This window comes from Plecotus auritus, assembly GCF_963455305.1.
Source record: "Plecotus auritus genome assembly, chromosome: 7".
NCBI classification, from domain to species: domain Eukaryota; kingdom Metazoa; phylum Chordata; class Mammalia; order Chiroptera; family Vespertilionidae; genus Plecotus; species Plecotus auritus.
Genome location: NC_137774.1, coordinates 110259133 through 110277678, shown reverse-complemented (window position 1 = coordinate 110277678; position 18546 = coordinate 110259133). Strand labels below are relative to the sequence as shown.

The 18546-nt window shown below is 40.1% G+C and overlaps 1 protein-coding gene across 1 annotated transcript in view; it reads right to left on the bottom strand.

The window, feature by feature from the left end:
• TMEM232 (transmembrane protein 232) overlaps nt 1-18546 on the bottom strand; it is a 203828-nt gene that overhangs the window by 78385 nt on the left and 106897 nt on the right. The window contains exon 13 of the mRNA XM_080682694.1: nt 16571-16812. Within this exon, the coding sequence (XP_080538820.1) occupies nt 16571-16812 (242 nt within the window). The remainder of the gene's footprint in view (nt 1-16570; nt 16813-18546) is intronic.

The window sequence follows — 18546 nt, the reverse complement described above, 5'->3', positions numbered from 1 at the left end:
CTATAGTCCCCAACAAAATATAAATGCAAGTGGGCTGAGAAAACAGTTTTAGAGGTGGTTGTCCACATACTGAAAGGAAAATATGGTAATTAGCACACTGTTGGGACTCACTGAGACAGCCAAATAGGATCATTCAAGTCCTAAAGGGAGTTTTAGGGGTCTGAATTACCCACTTCGGCTGTCTACATCAATCAAATTAACTGCCTTCTTGGCCAATTCTCATTCATGCGGTAACATATAGTCACAATTAAAGGTAAAAGATATGGAATGGCTCTCTGACAGTGAGGCTTATTCAGCAACAGAGTATATGAACACTGAATAATTTCTATTTCTGATTATTAAAAACCTGTTGAGTCATGGTTGGATTAGATGCATCCCTGACCATAGAAAGCAAGAGAAAATGTCAAAATGTCATAAGAGAATTCCCTTAGTGCTTCCATTTATTTAAATATATTATTTCTTAAATATGTAGTTTTATGTGTATACATCCTCCCCAAAAAACAATTATATATATTTTTATATTTTCCAGCCACATTACTACTACCTTGGGTCTGTCACTTTATCATACTCTCAAATAGATCTGACCTACTGGCAACAAAACTCTGAAATACAGGGTTAAAATGACTGCTTACTAAGTCAGGAGTGGAAGAATTTACAGTAATACTACTGGCCAGTCCTATCTGGACTTATGTGTAATATTAATGGATATTCCGAATATTCTAGCATCCAGAATTTGAATATTTTCATAACATTGTGATTAAATATAGAGTAAAATATGGACTTGAACAAGAGAGGGAAAAGGAAACTTGTTAATTATTTTCTGCATTTTTTTTTTCTTTTATATGCTTGCACTAGCCAGAATCTCTCCCTGCTTGGTGTCAGTATGTTTCACATACAGTTGGTTCTTTGGCCAGCTATGTTTAGAATTCTATGACAGCAAGCGCTATGTGATGACTGAGTATAGGTAGGATGAATACAGAAATGTTTGTAGATTTTCCAAGATGAAGTAGAGGGTCTTGCTGGTAGATTTTGGGATCCCCAAGCTTGTTCAGCTATTGTTGCCGTCACTTCTTTTGCCATTTCCACTGCTCCCCTACCTCCTCCATAACTTCACAACCACCGATGAGATACATTGGTATGCTGAAAATAAACCTGGAAAGTCTTCAGTCTGAGTTAATCCAATGTCTACTTGACCAGCATGCCTCAGAGGCCAATATATAGAATATTAATGCCGGCTGGGTCCTCAGAGTGGGGTTAATTGCCCCACCTAAGCCCCATGGGCTGTGTCACTTCACAGGCTCTTCTCTCACTGCTGGGTATGGTTGTCAGGGAGGTTGTCTGAGTGCCCAGTGGAATTCACTGTCTATTGTCTTTCTTCCCATATTTTATTACAGGGACAGTAAGTAAGCATTATGGGAATAAGACCAATAGGCATTTGGGAATTTGTGAGGATGAGTATGTCAGATTTGTTTTAATGCTTGGTCTTTAGAGAGGAACCCCTGAAAATCACTGTTGGCTGCAACATAGCCAAGCAATAAAAGAAGCTAGTGAGCCCAGCTGGTGTTGCTCAGTGGTTGAGCATCAACTAGGAGGTCATGGTTTGATTCATGATCAGGGTGCATGCATGCCCAGGTTGTGGGCTCGATCCTCAGTAGGAGACAAGCAGTAGGCAGCAGATCAATGATTCTCTCATCATTGATGTTTCTCTCTCTCTCTCTTCCTATCCCTTCCTCTCTGAAATAAATAAAAATATATTTTAAAAAAAGAAGCTAGTGAAATTATTATACATGACTTTTTTGGGGGTGTGGGGCTATGGTTCACTTATCACAAGCTCTTCTTGCTTAATATCAGTATATTAATAGGTGGTTGATTTGTTAGACAGCTGTGCTTAGACTTCTGTGTGACAATATTGGTTTGCTTATATAAATGTTTTAGTAAAATTACAATGCTAAAGACAGGGTTTTTTCCTTTGAATAGCTTTATGTAGGAAATAAAACACAGAAAGGGGACCACTCAACATTAGTTCTAGCTCGACAAGACTCAGGTTAGTGAACTACTGTGAACAGCCAAGAATTTAATGACATATCACTTCAGATATGATAAATGCTTAGCAATTACTGATCCTATATTGCAGTGACAGAGTTGGCACTGGAAGTGGAAGCTGTTCAGAGTGATAAATGGATATGACAATTTATTAAAAATATAAGGCATGATTAGTGTTGGATGTGGATGCACCCTTTTAAAAAGAGGGTGGAAGATTAAAGAAAAAAATGAAAAGATGATTTAGAATGTGAAAATAAAAGTTTTGGGAAGACATATATGAAGCACATACCAAATATATAAACAAATGTGCAAAGTTCAGACATGCAGCAGCAATATAGTTTGGAGATAAGGAAGACATGCATGGAGACATGCAGATGTGTCACACAATTTCCACACATCCTGGTACCATCTCTCTCTCTCCTGTTGGTATCTTCCATCACGCTCTGCTCCTGGTCATGATATTCCTCATTGGGCTCCATATGCAAAACACGTGAAGCCTATTAGGAGGACGTTTTGAACTCACTCTGAGATCTCCAGTTTCACAGCAGCCATTGGCATAAACATTTCCACATAGTCTGGTTTGGGCTGAGTTTTACTTTATTAAACGAAAATGGAGGACATGAAGTAAATAAGGGGCCGAAAAGTGTTATGGGGAAAAATTAATCCCTTAAGTGCATATCTCTGTGCCTTTTTTGTTGGATAAACTGGTAGGAGAGATACACTGTGACATTATTAATTACTAAAGGCCTGGTGCATAAAATTCGTGCACAGGGGGGTTGTCCCTCAGCCCAGCCTGCACCCTCTCCAATCTGGGACCCCTAGAGGGATGTCTGACTTCTCGTTTATGCCTGATCCCAGTCAGACATCCCTCTCACAATCCAGGACTGCTGGCTCCCAACTGCTCACCTGCCTGCCTTCCTGATTGCCCCTAACCGCTTCTGCTTGCCAGCCTGATCACCCCCTAACCACTCCCCTGCCAGCCTGATTGATGCCTAACTGCTCCCTGCCAGCCTGTTTGCCCCTAACTGCCCTCCCCTGCAGGCCCAGTCACCCCCAACTTCCCTCCTCTGCTGGCCTGGTCACCCCTAACTGCCCTCCCCTGCAGGCTTGATCGCCCCCAACTGCCCTCCCTTGCAGGCCTGGTCCCTCCCATATGCCCTCCCCTGCAGGCCATCTTGTGGTGGCCATCTTGTGTCCACATGGGGGCAGGATCTTTGACCACATGGGGGCAGCCATCTTGGGTGTTGGAGTGATGGTCAATCTGCATATTACTCTTTTATTAGATAGGATAGAGGTCTGGTGCATGGGTGGGGGCCAGATGGTTTGTCCTGAAGAGTGTCCTGGATCAGGGTGGGGTTCCCTTGGGGCATGGGGTGGCCTGGGCGAGGGGCCTGTGGTGGTTTGCAGGCCCGCCATGCCCCCCGGCGACCCAAGTGGAGGCCCTGGTATCTGGGATTTATTTATCTTCTACAATTGAAACTTTGTAGCCGTGAGCACAGCCAAGCCTTCTGCTTGCTCTGTGGTGGCAGCCATTTCTGTTGGGATTTATTTATCTTCTGTAATTGAAACTTTGTAGCCTTAAGCGGAGGCCAAAGCAGGCCAGGACTGCAGAAGCTTGGCTTCCACCATTCCCAGGGGAAACCCTAGCCTCCTACTCTCTCCAGGTCCGTGGCTGCTGCCATTTCTGTTGGGATTTATTTATCTTCTATAATTGAAACTTTGTAGCCCGGAGTGGAGGCCTGGGCCGGTAAGGGCAGGCGGAAAGCTTGGCTTCCTCCATTGCCGGGGAAACCCAAGCCTCCCTCCTGCTCTCTGTGGCCGCAGCGATCTTGGTTGGGTTTATTTGCATATTCACTCCTGATTGGCTGGTGGGTGTGGCTGGTGGATATAGCGGAGGTATGGTCAAGTTGCATATTACTCTTTTATTAGATAGGCTATCAGTATGTCATTAACAAATCTTTTTAAAAATTGAAAAGGCTAGTAAAATTTTTAAAGGCCTGTAAGCTTGTGAAATAACTAGGAAAGCTATTGAGTTTTTGCTTCTAAGTGACAATCTGCCCAAAATACTAATTTCTTGGTATTTTGATACATTCAAATGTCTTATTAAAGGATGGAAATTCATTTCTATTGTGTGTACATAGATATACATACATAATATACAGGATACCATACTTCTGTCCACTGGATGTTGTCTATGAACTTAGAAAGCTTCATGTACTGATTTGGCAATTTTTCCCCATTAGGCAGACAGATACTAAAAATTCTTTGGAAGTATGCTCTCTGCAATTATTTTGTCACTTGCATTTGTATTTTTTGTGCAATGAGCAGAAAATACTGACCAGAGATATTCAAAGAGAAGGATTCAATAGATTCTTTAGGAGAGTCTCCCTTAGCTGTCCTTGAATTAACATCTACATACACTTAAAAATTTTAAACACATATTAAATAATTATCACAAATTTTCATAAATTTTCTCAAGTTGTTATAAATCCTCTTGGATTTTCTCCTATCTCTTCAGCTATTCTTAAGGTTTGGTTTGTTGTTTGTTTTGCTATCATTCCTTTTTTTCCATTGAATAGTGTTTTTCCTTAAAATTCTGCCCAAGGCCACCTCTCACATCATTTGATGTTCTTTACCAAGTCACTGCTGCTTGTGCCTGTGACTTCATTTACGACCTTTATCCAATGACTCAGCCTAGACTTCTTCCCTGTTGACAGAACTGTGAAACTCACTGCCTGCTTGAAATCACCACCTAAGGAACTCAAAAGCACATTCAAATTCAACATGTGCAAAACCAAACCCACAACCTTCCCCTATCCCCAACCACATCTTCCTCTCCCCCAACATTCCTTGTCTCGGTGAATGGCACCACTATTGGACTAGCTGCTCTACCTGGAAAAGAGATTCTTCTCTCCTCACTTCCTATCACTCTTTCATATCTGATAATCACCAAATCCTGCTGCTTTTTCTTTCAAATATATGGAATTCATCTGCCTTTTTTCCATTTCTATTGCCACCAGCCATGCTATATTGCAATAGTATCCTATGTACTTTCCATACATAATAAAGCCAGTAATGGCAAGAGAGAAAATGATTATGATATACTAATAATGAGATAATTATTGTACTGATTAATAGGTCAATATATTTATTACATTACATTTATAATTATGCTGTCATATTTATTAATAATAATAATTTTTTGTTCATTCTGTGCCAGATACTGGGATAAGCACTTTTAATTGACTACCTCATTAATTTCTCATAAGAACCCAACAAGAAATGTGCTATCATTACCTCATTTTACAGATGAAGCCAATTTAGTTTAGAGAAGTTAAGCAACTTTCCCAAGGTCATTTAGCTATAGTACTTCACACCTATGATCATGTCACAACTTCAAATATATAAATGTACTAACACCCTTCTCTGTTCACTCCTCTCTCTAACACATAAAACACAATCATTGCCTTCTAAGATAAAGTTGAAAACCCTGACCACCTCTCCAACCTAATCTCCCTGTGATTTAAATGCTCCATGATTTATTTTACCATGTGAGTTTGGCACATACTGTGTCCTTCTGCTTAGCATACTTGAACCCCCACCCAAGTTCATGTCTTCATAACACCATACACCTCCTTCCGTCAGGACACATCATTATTTATATACAATGTCACACTCTTTCATAGCACTTATCATTGTGGAAACTTAACACATACATTTGTGATTTTTACATGTATTTGTGTGGTTTTAATTAACACCTATCTCAGACACTTAATTGGGAAGGAAAAGTATTTTTATTCACTATTTTACCTGAGACATTTTATTTCATAGTACCTCACCTATATTAGGCACTCAATAAATAATTATTAGATAAATTAATACGAAAAAAAAAGAAAACTGGGTGCAAAGTCCCAAATTATTTTATGGTAGAAAACCGTATGCTAAATATAAAAGCAGTAGTCCTGGACAAGAACCATCAATCACACTTGAGCATGGTTTATTTGTGTTTATATTCCCACTGCCTAGCACAGTGCCTGCCCATAGAGATGTTTAGTTAATGCTTACTAAAGGACTAAACCACCTGTGGTAGCAGTTCTGTCTTCTGCCTCTCATTTAAAGCCATAGCAAGAGATGTCCTGGGACAGACTGGGTTAGTTAAGGAGCAACATTTGCTCTGACAGGTGGACAGAAAGCACGTGCCCTGGACACTAAAGTTTTCAAAGAATTCATATGTCTGAACAAGTATTTGATCTTACCAAGGAAACTTGTAGAAATGGGAGAAGATTAAATCCTTTAACTAATTCACTTAATATTTTATGAGAGCCTAGAAATTTGAGAGGGTATATCATTTGATTAATGTCATATCCAAGTTTACATTCCAGTTAAACAGATAATACATGTTTGCCAACCACTACAAATGTGTTTCATCACAAGCTGAACATTGCCCTTTTCTTTGAAAGAGCATAGTGCACATGAAAAACAAAAGAAAAATGTAGATATTGGTTTTGGTTTTGGTTGCACAATTTTTGTCTTCCATAGGGCTATCATTTTGATTCTCATTGATCTGTATTTAAAACGTAGCATGTTTTTACATCTTACCCAATTCGTTTTCATAATTATGCAGTTTTAAGAGTCTGCATTCCATCGTGTCACCATGAATGAAGAACTCCTAGGGTTAATGATCATATTGAAGCTAGACTCCTGTCTTAAAAGCATAAAGCCACTATATTAAAAGCATCAGCTAAAGGTGTGGGCCCATCGATCACACCTAGATTTCTAGTTCAGACCAAAGCTCCAGTGGAAAGGCAGGAGAGGAGACATTAGAAGATAGATGGGGATTGACCTGTCTCTAAGGCAAGACTGCAGGCAAACTGAATCATGTATTGGAAATGGATATATGAAGCATGGTTCTGTCACTGGCAATTGAATTTCACTTGCAATACCACTTCAATCTCTAGAAGTTTTAACACTTCAAATGATTGATCTGAGTTGGTGATCTAACCAACTTTTTAAAAATCCAAGAATTGTTTGAAACTTTCCTTTTTAAATTCCTCTGTGTGTGTGTGTGTGTGTATATATATATATATATACATATATATATATATATATATATATATGGAGAGAGAGAGAGAGAGAGTATACATATTATATATACACACATATATATATGATATATGTGACATATATATAATTTACATGATTATATATGATACAAAGTAGGGCAAAAGTAGGTTTACAGTTGTTTATATGGAAAATAATACAAGAGTAATAACTAATAATACAAGAATAAACTGTTTCATGTACTCACAACTGTAAACCTACTTTTGCCCCATCCTGTATATGTGTATAATTTAATATAACACAGTGGCCAGCAAACTGTGGCTTGCGAGCCACATGCGGCTCATGAGCCATGGTTTGCCGCTCTGTTGACTAATGAGTTTGCCGACCACTACTGTAAGGCATTACCCTTACCCAGAAGTTTTGACTTCAGGTTAAAGACATTAGTACATTTTTAAAATGTTTTTTAAGTGGTTTTCCCTAAGGCAGTGGTCGGCAAACTCATTAGTCAACAGAGCGGCAAACCGCGGCTCATGAGCCACATGTGGCTCGCAAGCCGCAGTTTGCCGACCACTGATATAACATATTAAATTAAATTATAGTGTACTAGAGGCCCGGTGCACGAATTTGTGCATGGGTGGGGTCCAGCTGGACCACCCCAATTGGGGCCAATCAGGTTGGGCCGGCCAGAAGCGGGGCCAGCGTGGGGAGGGGCTGCAGGCAGTTGGCCGGCCAGTCCTGCCCCCTGGTTGAACTCCTGGTCAAACTCCAGGTTGAGGGGACAATTTGCATATTAGCTTTTTATTATATAGGATTATACTATACTATACTATACTATACTATACTATACTATACTATATAATAAAGAGCTAATATGCTAATGGTCATTGCACCATCATGTCGTAACAACCCATCAGCAGGAGGCTGCGTGCATGGCAGGCACGTGCAGGTAGGCAGGGACTTAACGCTGCATCCTTCTGGACAAAGCCTCAGCAACAGCCTGAGGCTCAGACAAGCCATGGATGGCAGCTGCTGCTGCCCAGGCCCAGCGCGAGGCTTAGTCAAGCCATAGATGGCAGCTTCCATTGCCCAGGGCCAGCCCAGGGCTCAGGCAAGCCCCTGATGGCAGGCTGGGCTGAGACTCAGGCAAACCATGGTGGCTGCAAGGGCCGAGGCTCAGGCAGCTGCACGGCTGGCAGTGGCAGCAGCAGAGGCGTGATGGGGGCATTGCCTTCCCCTGATCGGCCGTGGAGAGCGGACCTAAGCCATCAGTAGGACATCCCCTGAGGGCTCCCAGACTGTGAGAGGAGGCAGGCCGCCCCCCCCCCCGCCCCGCCCCCGCCACACACACACACACCAACCAGGCCTCAAATATATATATATATATATATATATATATATATATATATATATATATATATATATATATTCTAGAGGCCCGGTGCACAAAATTTGTGCATGGAGGTGTGTGTCCCTCAGCCCAGCCTGCACCATCTACAATCTGGGACCCCTCGAGGGATGTCCAACTGCCCGTTTAGGCCTGATCCTAATCAGGCCTAAACGGGCAGTTGGACATCCCTCTCACAATCCAGGACTGTTGGCTCCCAACTGCTCACCTGCCTGCCTTCCTGATTGCCCCTAACCACTTCTGTCTGCCAGCCTGATCACCCCTAACCACTCCCTGCCAGCCTGATTGATGCCTAAACTCTCCCCTGCCAGCCTGTTTGCCCCTAACTGCCCTCCCCTGCAGGCTTGGTCACCACTAACTGCCCTCCCCTGCAGGCCTGGGTCCCCCCGAACTGTCCTTCCCTGCAGGCCAGGTCACCCCCAACTTACCTCCTCTGCTGGCCTGGTCACCCCTAAATGCCCTCCCCTGCAGGCTTGATCGCCCCCAACTGCCCTCCCTTGCAGGCCTGGTCCCTCCCAACTGCCCTCCCCTGCTGGCCATCTTGTGGCAGCCACCTGTGTCCACATGGGGGCAGCTATCTTTGACCTCATGGGGGCAGCCATTTTGTGTGTTGGAGTGATGGTCAATTTGCATATTACTCTTTCATTAGATAGGAGGATAGAGGCCTGGTGCATGGGTGGGGGCCGGCTGGTTTGCCCTGAAGGGTGTCCCAGATGAAGGTAGGGGTTCCCTTGGGGCGTGGGGTAGCCTGGGTGAGGGGGCTGTGGTGGTTTGCAGGCCGGCCACACCCCCCGGCGATCCAAGCGGAGGCCCTGGTATCTGGGATTTATTATCTTCTATAATTGAAACTTTGTAGCCTTGAGCGGAGCCAAGACTCCTGCTTGCTCCGTGGCCACAGCCATTTTTGTTGGGATTTATTTATCTTCTATAATTGAAACTTTGTAGCCTTGAGTGGAGGCCTTGGCCAGCCAGGGTGTGCGGAAAGCTTGGCTTCCTCCATCACCGGGGGCAACCCAAGCTTCCTGTTTGCAGCAATCTTGGTTGGGTTAATTTGCATACTCCTGATTGGCTGGTGGGCATGTAGCAGAGTGATGGTTAATTTGCATATTACTCTTATTAGATAGGAGATATATATATATATATATATATATATATACATATATATATGTGTGTGTGTGTGTATATATATATATATATATATATATATATATATATATATATATGCCTAAGCGACTGGATGACCGGCTGGTAGCTATGATGCACATTGACCACCAGGGGGCAGATTCTCAATGCAGGAACTGCCCCCTGGTGGTCAGTGCACTCGCACAGCTGGAGCACTGCTCAGCTGACTGATGGGCACCAGACACCGGGGCTCACAGCTGACAAGTGCAGCTGTGGCAGTGTGAGCCTCTTCCGCCTCTGCAGCAGTGCTACTGAGAGGTGCCAGTGGCAGGTGCAGCAGGACAGAGATGAGCTGGAGTGGCGCAGTCCCTGGCCTGGGCTCGGGCTCCTCCCCAACCACCTGCCGCTTCGCGCACTATATCCCTTGGGGGATATTGGACTGACGGTTTCAGCTCGATCCCCACATGCCAGGCCCGAAACTGGCAGTCCGACATGCCCCGAGGGGTCCTGGATTGTGAGAGGGTGCAGGCCAGGCTGAGGGACCCCACCAGTGCTTGAATTCAGGGGTCTTAAGAGTCTCCCACTTGGCAGAGTTTCTCCCAAACCCAACTTCCCAAGGAGTCCAATAGCCTTCTAGGAGCATGTCTCAATGACTCCTGATTTGGGGCAGCTGACATTTCTAGCATCCCCTGTCCAGCTGATCCCCAACTTCAGATAGCTTGGCAACTGAGCCCAAGTTCTTTTTCACACTTAAATTACAATACACAGAGAGTTGCAGTTGGACAGTATCTTTTCCCACAAAAAACACTGACTGTCCAATTGCTTCCCACCACTCCAGTGCACCTCAGTGAGATAAGAAATGAGGATCATGCACCTCTTTTTGCTGAGAATAGGTCTCTGCAATAAAGCCTGTTTTTAACCTCTCTCCTGGGATGTTGTGGTATTAACCTTTTCCCACACTGTCTCCATTCAGCAAATATTGGCTACACCTAGTTCTATTACTTGAGAATTAGCTCATTTTATAAAGGAAGATGCAGAGGGTGTGCAGTAACCTTGTATTTGTCCATCCTGTTTATGAAGTCAGTCATGTAAAATTTCCTGCCTAAATGACAACAGATGTTCTCAGTCCATTCTTGCTAGTTTCACCTGGGCTCTCTTCCAGGTGCTGGTCTTATGAAGTCTTCCAACATAAAATTTCCAGCCAACTAAGCATGATAAGAGATAAAGTTTTAAGCTAATATTCTCCTAGTCTTTACATATATGCAAAAAAAGTAGTTGTTAGTGAGTTTTTAGCAATTCAAGGTATAATCTTAGAAAATACACTTAAGAAACCTCAGAAGCTATATGACCAAAAAGTATAGATAAGACAACTTGGTTTTCAGAGTTCTGAATCTCAGCCTTAAGGTAAATTTAAGATAGTTTTACTGACAAAGAGAGGAAAGGAAAATACTATGCTTTGAAGAAGTATTATATGCCTGTTGTTTTGGCTGCAGCTTTTATGATATAGTGAAGAACCATAATGATTTTTTTATTTTTAAAGAACTGCTGAGGGGCAAAAAGAGCATGTACCCAGAAGCATGGTGCATTAACTTAAAGCAAACCCAAAAATTCAATGTACAGAAGCAAAATAATGCATTTTCTTTTGAAAATTTTTATAAAGAAAAGAAGTAAAATCTGCAAGTCATTTAGAACAAAATATATGTTTATGAACATATAAAAGACAGAACTGCTTTCAAAGAATTTTATAGGCTAGAAATACAAGTGAGAAAAAAATGTTTTGGAGAAAATTATAGGTCATGAGATGTAGCAGATGCTTCATTAATAAGGGAAGTATTCTGCCACCCTTGAAAAAGCAAGCTCCCATTTCCTTTTTACTAGTAAATTTTCAGATCTTCAACCTGAAATAAGTATACTTTAGTGCTCTAAGGCAATAAGGAATCCTATCTTAAGTTTTCTTTCTTCCTGCCTCTTAAATGTGCCCTATATTCCAGTCCTTAAATATTGGCCTTCTTGTAGGCTTTCACATTGCTATTGGTTGAAAACACAAAGTAGAGATTCCTAGGAATACTTGATGAAGAATTGGTGATCTGACACTATGCATGAAGACCTTTAAGAGGTGAAAAAGAACTTAACATACAAAGGGAGTTACATTATGTCTTTGTACTTTACCTATGCACTTCAACATGCTCAATGTTCATTAATTGTATTAATTCCAGTTTGTGGACCTGAACACGGGAGTTGGAGAATTAACAAAAGGAGTTAGCTATGAGGCTGTTGAGTAAATGGAGGATCAAGCAAATGGAAAAAAGAAAATTTTCCACAATTGTTTAGTGAGCCAGTGATGTCTTTTTTTTTTTTCAATGCATAGCTTACATTTAAATTTGCTTTCCAACAACTTTTTAAAAAACAGGTATATCCCATACCCTTTTTAAAAAATATATTTTTATTGATTTCAGAGAGGAAGGGAGAGGAAGAGATAGAAGCATCAATGATGAGGGAGAACCATTGATTAGCTGCCTCCTGCAAGCCCCATACAGGGAATTGAGCCCACAACCGGGCATGTGCCCTACCTGGAAAATAAACCATGACTTCCTGGTTCCTAGGTCAATGCTCAACTATTGAGCCATACTGGCTGGACTATCTCATACCCTTAATAGACAATAGAGACTATTTAACCAGGCCTGACCTAGACTTTGTCTTGATGTCATTGAGCTATAGCCTTACTCCAATCACCTCTTTTGTAACCAGAGATTAGTTTGCACCAACTGAACCTGGAAATGTGCACAACTCCAGGGGGCACTGCCCACATGCACTACAGCATGAATGGTGCAATGTGAGAATTGCTGTGGGAGCTGTGCCACACTGAGGAGCTTCTGCTAGAGAGATCCTCAGGCTACTGTGCCCCTGGGAGTCTCATATGAGCCAGGGACTCTAAGTTTAATTGCTAGGGATTATTATGAGCTGTGAGAAAATGGATAAGGAGATAATATTTATTCAAATATTTATTCAGTGATGAATGCTTATCATTTAGGTAATGAACTGTAGGCTCTGATGAGAAGCTTTTTAATAATCTTTAAAAGCCTATAGGACTCTTTGGGTCTTAACCTCACCACTCTTTTTGTATCTTCTCTGAGTTTGCACATTCTCTTCTCTTTCTCCAAAGCCCTGTGCATATCCCTCTATTTGTACCTTTCATCCTCAGTGTGTCTGACTTTCCCCTTATACCTTCTCCCTTTCCTTTTGGTCTCTTTCATCTTTCTCTCTACTTATAACTTTTACTAGAGGTCTGGTGCACGAAATTCATGCACCGGGGGGGAGGAGGAGGGGCCCTTGTCCCTCAGCCCAGCCTGCACCCTCTACAATCTGGGACCCCTCGAGGGATGTCCAACTGCCCATTTAGGCCCGATCCTACCGGGCAGTCGGACATCCCTCTCACAATCCAGGACTGCTGGCTCCCAACTGCTCGCCTGCCTGCCTTCCTGATTGCCCCTAACCGCTTCTGCCTATCAGCCTGATCACCCCCTAACCACACCCCTGCCAGCCTGATTGATGCCTAACTGCTCCCCTGCCAGCCTGTTTGCCCCTAACTGCCCTCCCCTGCAGGCCTGGTCACCCCTAACTGGCCTCCCTTGCAGGCCTGGTCCCTCCCAACTGCCCTCCCCTGGTGGCCATCTTGTGGTGGCCATCTTGTATCCACATGGGGGCAGCCATCTTGTGTGTTGGAGTGATGGTCAATTTGCATATTACTCTCTTATTAGATAGGATTGCTCCGTTCTACTATTTTAAGCATTCCCAGTATGTCTCCTTTTCTCTCTCTGTCTTTCCTTTCTGTGTTCCAGCAGGCACCATTCATCACTATCTGTCTTTTTCCCTTGCTGTTTGTTTAAAGTCCTTTTGTCAATATCTAATTTCTTCTATTTTTCTAGTTTATTTCTTCCCTTCCTTTAATTGACCATGATGAGAAACCAAAGTACACTCTTTCAGTGTCCTCTCATTGTGGTTCCAGATTGATTTTTCTTCAATGTCTGTGATCCTTAAGAATATACAGGAGATATTTAGGGATTCTAAAGTAAATCTCAATACCCATGACATTTAAAGCTGGCATTTCCATTGTACCTTGATCACATTGCAATTTTATATATTTTTATTGATTTTTAGAGAGGGATAGAGATATAGAAACATCAATGATGAGAGAAGCATCACCAATCAGCTGCCTCCTGCATGCCCCCAGCTGGGGATTGAGCCCACAATGGGCATGTGCCATGACCAGGAATCAAACTGGCAACCTCTTGGTTCATGGGTTGATGCTTAACCACTGAGCCACACTGACCAGCAGATCAAATTGCAATTTTATAAATATTTATAATATATGCTGAAGAATATTTTTAAATGTTTATTTCTGTATCTGAGACTACTAAAGTGCAGGTTGTGTGATACTTAACCTCAAATTTACAAATCTTCCCCATTGATTTAAAAAAAATTTAATGCTTATATCTATGTAAAAATTCCCCTCAAGCATGTCTATTTTTCTGTTGACTCTGCACAAAAGAAAAGCCTGCCTACTAATCTTGTTCCATCCAATAATTATACCTGCAATAATTGGGCAGCAACAGTCCCATGATTTGGGAACTCAAATAATGATTTAAACAAAAGCTAAGAAAAAATTTCCCAAATGATTTAGCATCTTTTTCAAGAAATTAGAAAATCAACCACAAAATAGATAAAAGGATAGAAGCATTAACAGATTCATAGATATAAGAACATACATGAGTTAGAATCCAAAATCTGGTTTATTAAAAAAAAATAATATAAAATAGATAAAACACTAAATAAATGAATAAAGGAAAATAAAGGGACAAAATGTAGATTTACAGAATAACAATTGGCTAAGAGGAGAATAACCACAGAAACAGAGAGAATGAAAGGAATCTTAAGACACTACTTTGTTCAATTATGGCTAGGTAAATTCTGAAAAATGGAGTGAAATAAATAATATTCAATGAAAGCATAATATGCTAAAATTGACTTAAGAAGAAAGAGAAGTTCAAAAGAGGTGGGTATTCAGGATTGACACTCCAAATAATTGTATGGCAAGAACCTCAAAAAATAAGAACTTAATCTAGCTGTTCTTGCACATTATGACTGAATAACAGCCTTGCCAATACCCACATAAAATGGAAAAATTTGACAAAGAGCTACCCTTAGAAGAAGCATAAGGCACTGATAGTCTAAAGGGAATTCTATCGAAGTTTGACAGAGTAGATAATTTAAATTACTGAAATTATTTTAAAACATAGAAAAATAGCCAAAACCGGTTTGGCTCAGTGGATAGAGTGTCGGCCTGCGGACTCAAGGGTCCCAGGTTCGATTCCGGTCAAGGGCATGTACCTTGGTTGCGGGCACATCCCCAGTAGGGGGCGTGCAAGAGGCAGCTGATAGATGTTTCTCTCTCATCGATGTTTCTAACTCTCTATCCCTCCTCTCCCTTCCACTCTGTAAAAAATCAATAAAATATATTTAAAAAAAAAACATAGAAAAATAAAATAAGTGGGAATTTAGTTTTTAATTAAGATAGCATTTAAAATAAAAATATTGAAGAAAGATAGATAACAATAAATATTGCTGGGACAATTGAGTGATCACATGGAGCAACCCCTCACACCAAAACAACAACAAAACCCTTCCATTAGACCAATGATTAAAAATGTTCAAAATGAGTCCTTACAAGTACCAGGAGACAATGTGACAAACTTTTAATCTAAAACATGCATAAGCCATAGTGAAACTTGATAAATTTTATTATGTAGAAAAATGACTATATGGCAACAAAATATTATAAGCAAAATTTAAAGATAAATAAAAAATGGTGCAAAAAATAAACATTTGTAATTCTTACCATAGATTAATAAGCAAATAGTTCTTGCAAAGCAGAGAAAAGAAAAGACAAAAACACAACAGAAAAATAGACAAAATAAATAGGAGTTATTCCCATATAAAGAAAAAACAAAAGGCTTTAAACATATGAAAGGTGTTTGAAACACGCTTCTTAAGAAAAACAAAAATGAAAGCTACTTCTAGAAACTATACTTTTCAGAATGTCAAAACCCAAAAGTTTGTCATCATCTGTTGGAAATACTAAAGAAAAACTAGGCAGTCTCATATATTGACAGGCACTAAGATGTATTAAATTTGCACAACTCCTCTAAAAGGCAATTTGGAAATATCCACCCATGTTACAAAGGCATAAGCCCTCTGACACAGCAGTTATACTTCTGAGAATTCATCTTACAGGCAATTATTCCACATTGAAAAATATATCTATGTGAAAGTTTACTTTTGTGGTAGTCTGTAGCAGTAGACAATCAAAAACAACCTAATGCCAACCAAAAGGCAACTGGTTCAATAAACTATAGTGCGTCCTAACTAAGGAAAATATCATAACTGATTAAAAAATAGTGATAAAATGCTCTATGTACTGGCATGGAAAGTTCTCTAAGAAATGAAGTTAAGTGAAAAATGCAACATATGTTTAGTATACCAACTTTCATGTAAAAATTGAGAAAAAATTTAAAATTTACTTATAATTTCTTATATTTATAGATTGTGTAGAACCTGGAATGATTCACAAGCAATTAATGATAAGGGGAGGAGGGGGTAAACTAGGCAAATGAAGGTCAGTAATGGGAGGGAAGCTTTCACTTTATTAAAACATTGATTTATATTTTATAATAATACCTATTTTAAATATGAGAAAATAATTTTTGAGAAGGGAGTACTTGCTCTTGATAGAATATGTAGGAGGTGCTAGAGCCAAAATTTGAATTTTAAAAAAAAGAAACTGAGTTAGATAATGTGGCACATGATTATAAATAATTTCTATGACTTTGAAATATAATGTGTTAGAATAACAGGACTATTTTGAATAATGCTTTACTTTACCTTACAGTAAAATGTAGAACTTTCTTCTTCATAGAATCTTGCTTTTTATACAGATATTTTGTTTTATGCGATTTTATCAATGGTTTTTTCAAAGGAAGAATATCAGTGGAGGGGAAGAATAGTTTGGAAAGTATGTTGGCAACTCTCCATCCTATATATTTGGAGAAAATTTCATCCCCTGCAATTGATGAAACTTTTATATTGTAACTAGTGAAAGGATCTGTGGGGTCATTTAATTCAGCCTGTTGGAAGAAAAGAAAAAGGAACCAGTTAAGATAGCATTAAATGAGAGGGAAAATGATATATTATTAAATAAAAGATAAAATGTATGTTTGTTTTCTTTGACTAATGTTGCAGTCTTTCTGTTAAATAAAAATAGCCTTTATAAAATAGTAGTTCCCCCCAAATTAAAATAATTACCATTTTCAATGACATACAAAATTAAGCAAGAATGAAATTTTGAAATAAAATTTTTGAATATAGTGATATAATCTTTATTTTAAATTTGCATACTTCCCACACAAGAATTTCATAACTATCTATAGTATTTATTTAATATGAAATGAAGCAAGCAGTTGAAGTAATATAGGCATTTTATTAAATAAGAATTTCACTTCTCTATGTATAATCTAAACTTTCCTTGAAGTCAACAGAAAATTTCTATAGAACAAATTCGTGTTAAGTAAAAAAGCAAAAAGGGCTTTGTATTTAACTTACTTTGAAGATGTTCTAGGATTAGATTTAGGATTAGATTTAGATTTAGACTTAGATTAAATTGAAAATGTTCTGATAACAAAAAAACAACAACCCTATTATAAGAATTCTACAATGTTTATCCAATCTTTACTCAGGAAAGAGCTATTTTCTGTATTTTTCTATTTATGTTCAATAATGTTCATGACAGATTTTATATTACATCTTCTTTTGAGATGTCTAAAGGCATATTTTCCTTGGCTGAAATTGGCAATAACAAATAAAAATATAAGTTCCAAAATGTCATGTATCATACTTTTTTATAATGTTCAGAATAGGTTTCTGTTAGGAATTCTCTCTCACAAATAAATTATATACTTCCTCCTTGCACTTAAGTTTTTACATTTTTTAATTCAATTATATCAATCTTCATGCAGTTTATTACCAGTCACTAAGGATTCATTTTATATGCCTATTGATCTTATGGTAGAAAATGAAGGAGTGGAAAATGCTTTTTTCCACATGAACAACTAACTAAACCTCTTTAGGATTCCAAGATCAGGCTTGGTTCAATTCAATACTGTTTAAATGACTATTGCATTATTTAGACAAAATTTTTGTGGGGGGAAAAATGAGAACAATCCTACATAATAAAAGGCTAATATGCAAATCTATGAAACAGCAGAATGACTGGTCGCTATGACGTGCACTGACCACCAGGGGGCAGACTATAAACGCAGGAGCTGCCCCCTGGTGGTCAGGGCACTCCCACAGGGGGAGCGCCGCTCAGCCAGAAGCCGGACTCACGGCTGGCAAGCGCAGCAGAAGTGGCGGGAGCCTCTCCTGCCTCCACAGCAAGCCCTAAGGATGTCTGACGGCTAAAGACCCTCCTGGCAGTCAGACATCCCCCAAGGGTTCCCGGACTGCAAGAGGGTACAGGCTGGGCTGAGGGACCAGCCCCGCAAGTGCACAAATTTCGTGTACCAGGCCTATATCTGATAATAAAGATTGAAAAAAATAAAGTATTAGAGCAATGAGGAAAACAGGAAAAGGAAAGTAAATATGGATTACTGTAAAAGCCATTGAAGATGGGAAATAACAACATGCAAAAGAATTATTTAAAAACTAGAGGCCCTGTGCACGAAATTCGTACATGGGGGTGTGTGTCCCTCAGCCCAGCCTGTACCCTCTCCAATCTGGGACCCCTTGAATGATGTCCGGCTGCCCGTTTAGGCCCGATCCCAATAGGATCGGGCCTAAATGGGCAGCCGGACATCCCTCTC